The 11,901-nt window shown below is 44.8% G+C and overlaps 1 protein-coding gene across 1 annotated transcript in view; it reads left to right on the top strand.

Annotated features, from left to right (window-relative positions):
- The first annotated feature begins 2,642 nt into the window (after positions 1 to 2,642).
- LOC134965372 (indolethylamine N-methyltransferase-like) overlaps positions 2,643 to 11,901 on the top strand; it is a 98,468-nt gene continuing 89,209 nt past the window's right edge. Inside the window, exons 1-2 of the mRNA XM_063941838.1 lie at positions 2,643 to 2,793; positions 8,575 to 8,782. Of these exons, the coding sequence (XP_063797908.1) occupies positions 2,643 to 2,793; positions 8,575 to 8,782 (359 nt within the window). The remainder of the gene's footprint in view (positions 2,794 to 8,574; positions 8,783 to 11,901) is intronic.

The following is an 11,901-nucleotide window of genomic DNA, read 5'->3' as shown; positions in this document are numbered from 1 at the left end:
TCCGGGGAAAAATTGGACAGGGTATCCCCCGTATTTTTAAAACCAGCACTGGGCTCTGCGCCTGGTGCTGGTGCAAAAAATACGGGGGACAAAAAGAGTAGGGGTACCCTGTATTTTTTACACCAGCATCGGGCTCCACTAGCTGGACAGATAATGCCACAGCCGGGGGTCATTTTTATACAGTGCCCTGCGGCCTTGGCATTAAATATCCAACTAGTCACCCCTGGCCGAGGTACCCTGGGGGAGTGGGGACCCCTTCAATCAAGGGGTCCCCCCCAGCCAAACAAGGGCCAGGTGTGAAGCCCGAGGCTGTCCCCCCATCCAAGGGCTGCGGATGGGAGGCTGATAGCCTTGATAAATGTGAAAGAATATTGTTTTTTCCAGTAGTACTACAAGTCCCAGCAAGCCTCCCCCACAAGCTGGTACTTGGAGAACCACAAGTACCAGCATGTGGGAGAAAAACGGGCCCGCTGGTACCTGTAGTACTACTGGGAAAAAATACCCAAATAAAAACAGGAGACACACACCTTGATAGTAAAACTTTATTGCACACCTGCCGACACACACATACTTACCTATGTTGACACGCCGACTGCCACAGTCTCCGTCGATCCGGGGTACCTGTGATAAAAATTAGACTCACCTGATCCGACAAACCCAGACCAGCGGACTGAAAGGGGTCCCATGTTGACACATGGGACCCCTTTCCCCGAGTGCAGAGAGACCCTTCGTGACTGCTGTCACTTAAAGGTCTCTTAAGCCAATCAGGAAGCGCAACATCCTTGCACTCTGCTGATTGGCTGCGCTTCTGATCTGTCAGACAGTGCATCGCAAAGCCTCTCCATTATATTCAATGGTGGGAACTTTGCGGTTAGCATTGAGGTCACCTGCGGTCAGCGGCTGACCGCGGGTAACCCCACCGCTGACGGCAAAGTTCCCACCATTGAAAGTAATGGAGGGAGCTGTGCGATGCGCTGTCTGAACTCAGACGCGCACAACCAATCAGGTGAGCGCCACGAAGTTGCGCTTCCTGATTGGCTGAAGGGACCTCAGTGACAGGAGTCACGTGGGGTCCCGGCACATTCAGGGAAAGGGGTCCCATGTGTCAACATGGGATCCCTTTCAGTCCGCTGGTCCGGGTTTGTCGTTTTCTTTTTTTGCCAAGTACGTGGATTTATCTCTGGACACTTGGATCAGGTGAGTCTAATTTTTTTCACAGGTACCCCGGATCGACGGAGACTGTGGCAGTTGGCGGGTCAACATAGGTAAGTATGTGTGTGTCGGCAGCTGTGTAATAAAGTTTTACTATCAAGGTGTGTGTCTCCAGTTTTTATTTGGGTATTTTTTTCCCAGTAGTACTACGGTACCAGCGGACCCGTTTTTCTCCCGCATGCTGGTACTTGTGGTTCTCCAAGTACCAGCTTGCGGGGGAGGCTTGCTGGGACTTGTAGTACTACTGGAAAAAACAATATTCTTTCACATTTATCAAGGCTATCAGCCTCCCATCCGCAGCCCTTGGATGGGGGGGACAGCCTCGGGCTTCACACCTGGCCCTTGGGTGGCTGGGGGGGTGACCCCTTGATTGAAGGGTCCCAACTCCCCCAGGGTTCCCCGGCCAGGGGTGACTAGTTGGATATTTAATGCCACGGCCGCAGGGCACTGTATAAAAGTGACCCCCGGCTGTGGCATTATCTGTCCAGCTAGTGGAGCCCGATGCTGGTGTAAAAAATACGGGGGACCCCTACTCATTTTGTCCCCCGTAGTTTTTACACCAGCACCAGGCGCAGAGCCCGGTGCTGGTTTTAAAAATACGGGGGATCCCCTGTCCATTTTTTCCCTGCATTTTTAGAACCAGGACCAGCTTGAAGAGCCCAAGGCTGGTTATGCTTTGGAGAGGGGACCCCACACCATTTTTTTCTGGATTTTTCCCGTTTTTTCCCATTTTTAAAAAAACAGATCAAAATCTGTCAAATCGGCCGTTTTTCGGCCGCGTGACTGTCGAATCCGTTTTTTATTGAATATGGTCAATTTCGGCAACCACTTGCCGAAATTGGACGGTCGAATTGTGTTGAATTAAAAAACGGCCGATAATTTGCCGCGATTCACCGATTAGCCGCTAATTGCATATACCCCTAAGTCATCTCTTCATTTCCCAAATTGTAGTAAGTTTATACCATCTGCACTACTGTATGGTTGTGTTTTTTTAAAGGGACATTCATGAAAATTATTGGCAATAACTGGGTGATCCATAAGAGAACAATAGAAAAACTACTCTATGGTATTGTAGCGCCTATATATACAGTGGTTGAATTTTCTAGTGTGGTGTATATCTAAGGTGTTGGTGTTACCTTAAAACCACTGGTTGTGGGCAGCTTTTACCTCTCAAAGCGCATTTTGTTTCTATCCACAATTCTTTTTGAAAAATAATTAATATAATGATTTATTTTGCTTTATGAGATGATCACACTGTCACCTGCATTTCCATGACAGCTCCTGAGGCTGATAGACCATCATGTGATAACACTGATATCCTGGTTACTGGTGAATATAAATAACTGGATACTAGTGAATATAAACAGAATTCCTGAGCCAGTAAATTAATAGACGTGAGCGGCAGACAGCCTGTGACACAGTAATACAAGATGGATTCCAGCGCCCATAAATTCTATCCTGTACACGGCTTTGATTCTAGAGAACATCTGGAAACATATTTCTCTAATAAACCAGACATGGCCTTTGGAGACGGTTCAATTCAATTTCCAATGGAATGTTTACACCGTGCATTCAGTGAGGGTATGTATATTATACTGACAGTATGTATACTGTACTGACCAACTTACCTTAGTGTGAGTGACTGCATGTACATGATGGTGTGTTAGGTAATTTACACTGTATTCTTTAATGGAACAGGGACTGATGTGCATGACAAATATATTCTCTGTACAGCGCTGTATAAAATGCTCGGACTATATAAATAAATAGTAATAATGATACTTTATCATGGATCTAAGATTAGATATTCCTATGCAGTTGTTAAAGTGAAGAATTACTTTTTTTAATTTGCTAAATGCAATGCCTATGACTCTTTCTTTGATTAGGGAACATGACTGTGTACAGTACATACTGATTGGCAATGAGTGTTAGGTATAAGCATTACATCATTATATCTGTCACTGACATGTCTATGTAACATACAGTACTGTACAGTAAAGTAGCTCTTGTGCTATAGTGTTTTTTAAATGGCGACCTCTCGCATGCACAATGGTGATTCTTGCACTATAGTATTTTATTTGACACCTCACGCATGCACAACAGTGATTTTTAAAATCCTCATCTGGTGGATGATCACTAGTATTACACTCACCAGTAATGCCATACGCCAAACGCCAGATACGGATAGATGAGCGAGGCTCCATCTGTATGTATTATATCATTATATCTGCCCACTTACATAGTGTAGTTATAGTGTATTAAGTGAGGATTGAAGAACCCTGTGTAATATCACTGTCAGATGACAAGGACTAGAAGGGGCAAATTGAGCACTTGAAATGGCCTCAGAGAAGACCAACTAAAAAGTAGGTGGTGGTGACCAGGGCCAAAACTAGGATTTTAGTCACCCAGGGAAAGGCAGAAATTTGGAACACCTCCATCCCCTTTTTGACATAAAATTAATATCATTCCTCCTCTCTACCACACTTTATAAAGGACAGAGTACACTGCAAACAGAGAGGTCTTACAGTAAGATGGGAGGATCCCTGACAGCGATGATACCCCTAGGTCTTACTCCAGGGTCACAGGATACCCGGCTGCACAGCACCAGACCCCAAGACATGATGCAGGATCTCCTCACCTATGTGTAGCCACCAGTCCATGTGCAACCTACTGTAACTCACCAGCTGGTTCCCTTGTCATATGTAATTTCTCGTTACACCATCTGGGTCCCCCCTCAGAGCTCGAAGTCAGGGCAGTGGCAGTAACAGGGCCACCATGATGCTACCAGAGCAGGATGTGGGACTGTACCATCACCAGGGAGTACGGAGTAGAAGATAGTTTAAGTAAAAGAAGGAAAATCACATGAGGGTAGAGGGCCCTGCTCATGAGAGCTTACATTCTAAATGGGAGGGGCAGATAGACAAGGGTGACACATATGGGGTAAACAGCGAGTGTGGGAAAGAAGGCCTAGGAGGAGAGTTTGCTGGGTTTGGTAAAGAAACAGGTGCAGGGTGTACAGTTTTAGTGCCCCTAAAGCTGCATGATCCCAATTAGAGAATGAAAAACAATACTCAAAAATCTTCCTACCTAAAGTAGAGCTCAGATGGGAAGGGCTGGCAACACATATGTGGGGCCCAGAAGATACAGGGGGTGTGGTCAAATCCAGGAGGTTTGGCCATGCACCTCTAAAAAAATTAATGAGGAACACTATGCATAGACTATGGACAGGAGCATTCATCCCCCTCACCAGCTGGCCCAGGTCTCTGCCAGTATCCTCTGACAAGCCTGTGCCCAGGTAATGAGTTTCTAAATCTGTTTTTGAAGCGCTAAAATGCAGCAGCAACACTTTGTTTCCAATTCCATGCCAAGTTCTGTTGTGCTTCACATACAGACTAATTTGCACACAGATATACAAGTGTTGCATATCATATTAATCAGCACACTCTCCTGGTACGGGCTAGGTGCATTGCATTGTAATAGACACTAGCAGAGGGAACTGGTAACTAGTGATGTGCACCGGAAATTTTTCGGGTTTTGTGTTTTGGTTTTGTGTTTGGTTCCGCGGCTGTGTTTTGGATTCGGATGCGTTTTGGCAAAACCTCACCGAAAATTTTTTCACCATCAGAATCCTCCTTGTCAATTTCCTCCCCAGTGCCAGCAACACCCATATCCTCATCCTGGTGTACTTCAACACTGACATCTTCAATTTGACTATCAGGAACTGGACTGTGGGTGCTCCTTCCAGCACTTGCAGGGGGCGTGCAAATGGTGGAAGGCGCAAGCTCTTCCCGTCCAGTGTTGGGAAGGTCAGGCATCGCAACCGACACAATTGGACTCTCCTTGGGGATTTGTGATTTCTAAGAACGCACAGTTCTTTGCTGTGCTTTTGCCAGCTTAAGTCTTTTCTTTTTTCTAGCGAGAGGATGAGTGCTTCCATCCTCATGTGAAGCTGAACCACTAGCCATGAACATAGGCCAGGGCCTCAGCCGTTTCTTGCCACTCCGTGTCGTAAATGGCATATTGGCAAGTTTACGCTTCTCCTCAGACGCTTTTAATTTTGATTTTTGGGTCATTTTACTGAACTTTTGTGTTTTGGATTTTACATGCTCTGTACTATGACATTGGGCATCGGCCTTGGCAGATGACGTTGATGGCATTTCATTGTCTCGGTCATGACTAGTGGCAGCAGCTTCAGCACGAGGTGGAAGTGGATCTTGATCTTTCCCTATTTTTTTAACTTCCACATTTTTGTTCTCCATATTTTTAATGTGCACAACTAAAAGGCACCACAGGTATACAATGTAGATGGATAGATAGTATACTTTATGGATGACGAGTGACGACACAGAGGTAGGTACAGCAGTGGCCTACCGTACTGCTATATACAGTATAATGGACCTGGTGGACACTGTCAGCAGACTGCTAAACTAGTACTACTAGTATAAAAAAAAGCCACCACAGGTATACAATGTAGATGGATGGATAGTATACTTTATGGATGATGAGTGACGACACAGAGGTAGGTACAGCAGTGGCCTACCGTACTGCTATATACAGTATAATGGACCTGGTGGACACTGTCAGCAGACTGCTAAACTAGTACTACTAGTATAAAAAAAAGCCACCACAGGTAAACAATGTAGATGGATGGATAGTATACTTTATGGATGACGAGTGACGACACAGAGGTAGGTACAGCAGTGGCTTACTGTACTGCTATATACAGTATAATGGACCTGGTGGACAAGGTCAGCAGACTGCTAAACTAGTACTACTAGTATAAAAAAAAAAGCCACCACAGGTATACAATGTAGATGGATGGATAGTATACTTTATGGATGACGAGTAAGGACACAGATGTAGGTACAGCAGTGGCCTACCATACTCACTGGCGTGCGCAGCACATTTTACTAGGGGGTGCACCGTCGGAGGGGTGTGTCTAGCACCGCCTTTTGGGCGTATCTAGCACCATCTATTGATGGTCAACGCATATAAAATATCCACCTTTGTACCAATCCAAATAAAGCAGATATATTGTCAGATGTTGTGGTGTGCACCAAACAAACACCCCTGATGGCACTCACTGCAATTACACTTCTCCTCCTCAGCCTGGTCTGGCTCCCCCTCTCTTTCCCCTGCAAGCTGCAGCAGCTTACTTACAAGTCAGTCACTCACTGACACTGACAGTCACAGACTAGTTACTGCTGCTGGAAAAACAAGTGACGTGTCAATGCTGCTGCCAACCGCCTGCCAGTATTGAATTTGTCTTCCTAAGAGAAACGCTGGCTGCATTCTGCTCCTCATCAGTAGCTGGCGTTGGCATAGCATAGAATGAGAGAGGTGGGCGTGTGACGGGTGGGCGTGCGTGCAGCATGACGTAATCACATCACATCACCCTGTTTCTGTACATGGAGGTGGAGCTGGGAATTTGAAAGCCGGTGGCAGTGGCACCCTTGATTAACCCAGGCGTCCGGTCAGTAATGCAGTCCTGCAGGGTGCAGAGCAGAGGGGACAGTAATCAGTCTGCTCAGCAATCGCTGCATCAGGCATGTGAGATCGGGGTGCCAGACATTATGGGGTGCCTGTGTGCACCAGGCACCCCCCCTGCGCACACCTATGACCATACTGCTATATACAGTATAATGGACCTGGTGGACACTGTCAGCAGACTGCTAAACTACTAGTATAAAAAAAAGCCACCACAGGTATAAAATGTAGATGGATGGATAGTATACTTTATGGATGACGAGTGATGACACAGAGGTAGGTACAGCAGTGGCCTACCATACTGCTATATACAGTATAATGGACCTGGTGGACACTGTCAGCAGACTGCTAAACTACTAGTATAAAAAAAAAGCCACCACAGGTATACAATGTAGATGGATGGATAGTATACTTTATGGATGACGAGTGACGACACAGAGGTAGGTACAGCAGTGGCCTACCGTACTGCTATATACAGTATAATGGACCTGGTGGACACTGTCAGCAGACTGCTAAACTAGTACTACTAGTATAAAAAAAAAGCCACCATAGGTATACAATGTAGATGGATGGATAGTATACTTTATGGATGAAGAATGATGACACAGAGGTAGGTACAGCAGTGGCCTACCGTACTGCTATATACAGTATAATGGACCTGGTGGACTCTTGTCAGCAGACTGCTAAACTAGTACTACTAGTATATAAAAAAAAAGCAACCACAGGTATACAATGTAGATGGATGGATAGTATACTTTATGGATGACGAGTGACGACACAGAGGTAGGTACAGCAGTGGCCTACCGTACTGCTATATACAGTATAATGGACCTGGTGGACACTGTCAGCAGACTACTAAACTACTAGTATAAAAAAAAGCCACAGGAGTGTTTTTCAGGCAGACAAACGTATACTGGTGGTCACTGTCAGCAAAACTGTGTACTGTACTCCTGCTACAGCTGCTCCCCAGTCCCCACAAATAAGCAGTGTGAGCACTCAGCACAGATATATCATGCAGCACACTGAGCACAGATATGGTATGGAGCGTTTTTATCTGGCAGAGAACGGATAAAAAACTGGTGGTCACTTAAGTTATCAGCAAAACTGTAACAGCTGCTCCCCAATCCTCCCCACAATAGTAAAATAATTTAACAAGCAAAGCTATCAGATCAACTGTCTCGTCGATAAACGGAGAGGACGCCAGCCACGTCCTCTCCCTATCAATATCAATGCACGTGTGAAAATGGCGGCGACGCGCGGCTGCTTATATAGAATCCGAATCTCGCGAGAATCCGACAGCGGGATGATGACGTTCGGGCGCGCTCGGTTAACCGAGCCATACGGGAGAATCCGAGTATGGCTCGGACCCGTGTAAAAAAGGTGACGTTCGGGGGGGTTCGGTTTCTCGGTAAACGAACCCGCTCATAACTACTGGTAACTCACACACGCCAGGCATCAATGATATATAAGTGTGCATGATTCCTAAGAGATTACATTATGACACATTATGACACTTCTGAGATGTGTAAATGTCTGTGTGTATATGCTGGAAAGGTGGCTCCAGTTACTGGAAATGCTGATCAGAGAAGTACTTTCATACCTCATACATTACAGTGAAGCAGCAACAGGTGTGTTGTGAGGAAGTGACTTACCTGTATCTAGGGATGTGCGGGTTCTCACTTGTTTTGGATAACCAATAAGATAAATCTGGATAAATCCAAACTTGCAATAAATTTGGCAAAATAAAAGAGTAAGTCCAAACCCGCACACCTCTACCTGTAACAGGACATTACAGAGTGATGTATAGTAGAGTACTGTAGATGCTACATATTACAGTATATTACACTCTGTAATCACTGGGGTCTTTCCCTGCAGGTCACATTAAGGGAGACCTTTTGATTGACATCAGTATTGGATCCCTCATCCATCATCTATATACAGCCAGTGGATATTTCAAACAGATCCTTGTGCTGAAGTGCTCTGAGCAATGTATTATGGAGCTGAACAAATGGATTAACACACATACCGGAGCATTTGATTGGTCTCACATAATGGAATATATTAAATGTCTAGAAGGAAACAGGTAAGAAAACTTATTTTCCAAAACATCTATGAAGTGTAACCCAGTGTCAGTACACAGTAACCTATTCCAAATGCTTTACACTGGGCGTCATTTATCCTGGGATGAAAGAAATATCTGTTGTACAGCTCATGCCATTGGGGGGAATTCAGATCTGATCACTGCTGTGGGATCAGGTCCTAATTGCGCATGTGTATGCACCGCAATGTGTGTCTGACAATAACAATGGAGATTGTCGATCAGCGATGGGATGGTGTGAAAAATCCATTTGCATGGGCGTTCGCAAGGTGATTGACAGGAGGAAGCAGTTTTTGGTAGAGATGAGCGGGTTCGGTTTCTTTGAATCCGAACCCGCACGAACTTCACTTTTTTTTCCACGGGTCCGAGCGACTCGGATCTTCCCGCCTTGCTCGGTTAACCCGAGCGCGCCCGAACGTCATCATGACGCTGTCGGATTCTCGCGAGGCTCGGATTCTATCGCGAGACTCGGATTCTATATAAGGAGCCGCGCGTCGCCGCCATTTTCACTCGTGCATTGAGATTGATAGGGAGAGGACGTGTCTGGCGTCCTCTCCATTAGAATAGAGATAGATAGATTAGATAGAGAGAGATTGTGCAGAGTCGCAGACAGAGTTAGTTTACCACAGTCAGTGACCAGTGCAGTTGCTAGTTAACTTTTATTTAATATAATATATCCGTTCACTTCTCTCTGCTATATCCGTTCTCTGCCTGAAAAAAAAAACGATACACAGCACAGTCAGTCACACAGTGTGACTCAGTCTGTGTGCACTCAGCTCAGCCCAGTGTGCTGCACAGTCATCAATGTATAAATTAAAAGCTTATAATTAATTGTGGGGGAGACTGGGGAGCACTGCAGGTTGTTAGCAGGAGCCAGGAGTACAATTATATTAATTAACAGTGCACACTTTTGCTGCAGGAGTGGTGACCAGTGCCTGACCACCAGTATAGTATTGTTGTATACTACTAATATCTCTTTAAATATCAACCAGTCTATATTAGCAGCAGACACAGTACAGTGCGGTAGTTCACGGCTGTGGCTACCTCTGTGTCGGCACACGGCAGGCAGTCCGTCCGACCAGAATTGTATTATTTATTATTATATACCTACCACCTAACCGTGGTTTTTTTTTCATTCTTTATACCGTCATAGTGTCATCCTAATTGTTACGAGTATACTACTATCTCTTTATCAACCAGTGTACAGTGCGGTAGTTCACGGCTGTGGCTACCTCTGTGTCGGCACACGGCAGGCAGTCCGTCCGACCAGAATTGTATTATTTATTATTATATACCTACCACCTAACCGTGGTTTTTTTTTCATTCTTTATACCGTCATAGTGTCATCCTAATTGTTACGAGTATACTACTATCTCTTTATCAACCAGTGTACAGTGCGGTAGTTCACGGCTGTGGCTACCTCTGTGTCGGCACACGGCAGGCAGTCCGTCCGACCAGAATTGTATTATTTATTATTATATACCTACCACCTAACCGTGGTTTTTTTTTCATTCTTTATACCGTCATAGTGTCATCCTAATTGTTACGAGTATACTACTATCTCTTTATCAACCAGTGTACAGTGCGGTAGTTCACGGCTGTGGCTACCTCTGTGTCGGCACACGGCAGGCAGTCCGTCCGACCAGAATTGTATTATTTATTATTATATACCTACCACCTAACCGTGGTTTTTTTTTCATTCTTTATACCGTCATAGTGTCATACTAGTTGTTACGAGTATACTACTATCTCTTTATCAACCAGTGTACAGTGCGGTAGTTCACGGCTGTGGCTACCTCTGTGTCGGCAGTCGGCAGGCAGTCCGTCCATCCATAATTGTATTATTATTATAATATATACCACCTAACTGTGGTTTTTTTTGCATTCTTTATACCGTCGTCATAGTGTCATACTAGTTGTTACGAGTATACTACTATCTCTTTATCAACCAGTGTACAGTGCGGTAGTTCACGGCTGTGGCTACCTCTGTGTCGGCAGTCGGCAGGCAGTCCGTCCATCCATAATTGTATTATTATTATAATATATACCACCTAACCGTGGTTTTTTTTTCATTCTTTATACCGTCATAGTGTCATACTAGTTGTTACGAGTATACTACTATCTCTTTATCAACCAGTGTACAGTGCGGTAGTTCACGGCTGTGGCTACCTCTGTGTCGGCAGTCGGCAGGCAGTCCGTCCATCCATAATTGTATTATTATTATAATATATACCACCTAACTGTGGTTTTTTTTGCATTCTTTATACCGTCGTCATAGTGTCATACTAGTTGTTACGAGTATACTACTATCTCTTTATCAACCAGTGTACAGTGCGGTAGTTCACGGCTGTGGCTACCTCTGTGTCGGCAGTCGGCAGGCAGTCCGTCCATCCATAATTGTATTATTATTATAATATATACCACCTAACCGTGGTTTTTTTTTCATTCTTTATACCGTCGTCATAGTGTCATACTAGTTGTTACGAGTATACTACTATCTCTTTATCAACCAGTGTACAGTGCGGTAGTTCACGGCTGTGGCTACCTCTGTGTCGGCAGTCGGCAGGCAGTCCGTCCATCCATAATTGTATTATTATTATAATATATACCACCTAACCGTGGTTTTTTTTTCATTCTTTATACCGTCGTCATAGTGTCATACTAGTTGTTACGAGTATACTACTATCTCTTTATCAACCAGTGTACAGTGCGGTAGTTCACGGCTGTGGCTACCTCTGTGTCGGCAGTCGGCAGGCAGTCCGTCCATCCATAATTGTATTATTATTATAATATATACCACCTAACCGTGGTTTTTTTATACCACCTAACCGTGGCAGTCCGTCCATAATTGTATACTAGTATCCAATCCATCCATCTCCATTGTTTAGCTGAGGTGCCTTTTAGTTCTGCCTATAAAATATGGAGAACAAAAAAGTTGAGGTTCCAAAATTAGGGAAAGATCAAGATCCACTTCCACCTCGTGCTGAAGCTGCTGCCACTAGTCATGGCCGAGACGATGAAATGCCAGCAACGTCGTCTGCCAAGGCCGATGCCCAATGTCATAGTACAGAGCATGTCAAATCCAAAACACCAAATATCAGAAA

The sequence above is a fragment of the Pseudophryne corroboree genome, chromosome 10, assembly GCF_028390025.1.
Source record: "Pseudophryne corroboree isolate aPseCor3 chromosome 10, aPseCor3.hap2, whole genome shotgun sequence".
Lineage (NCBI taxonomy): Eukaryota > Metazoa > Chordata > Amphibia > Anura > Myobatrachidae > Pseudophryne > Pseudophryne corroboree.
Note: the sequence above shows the minus strand (reverse complement) of the source record. Positions and strands in the feature narration are given on the sequence as shown.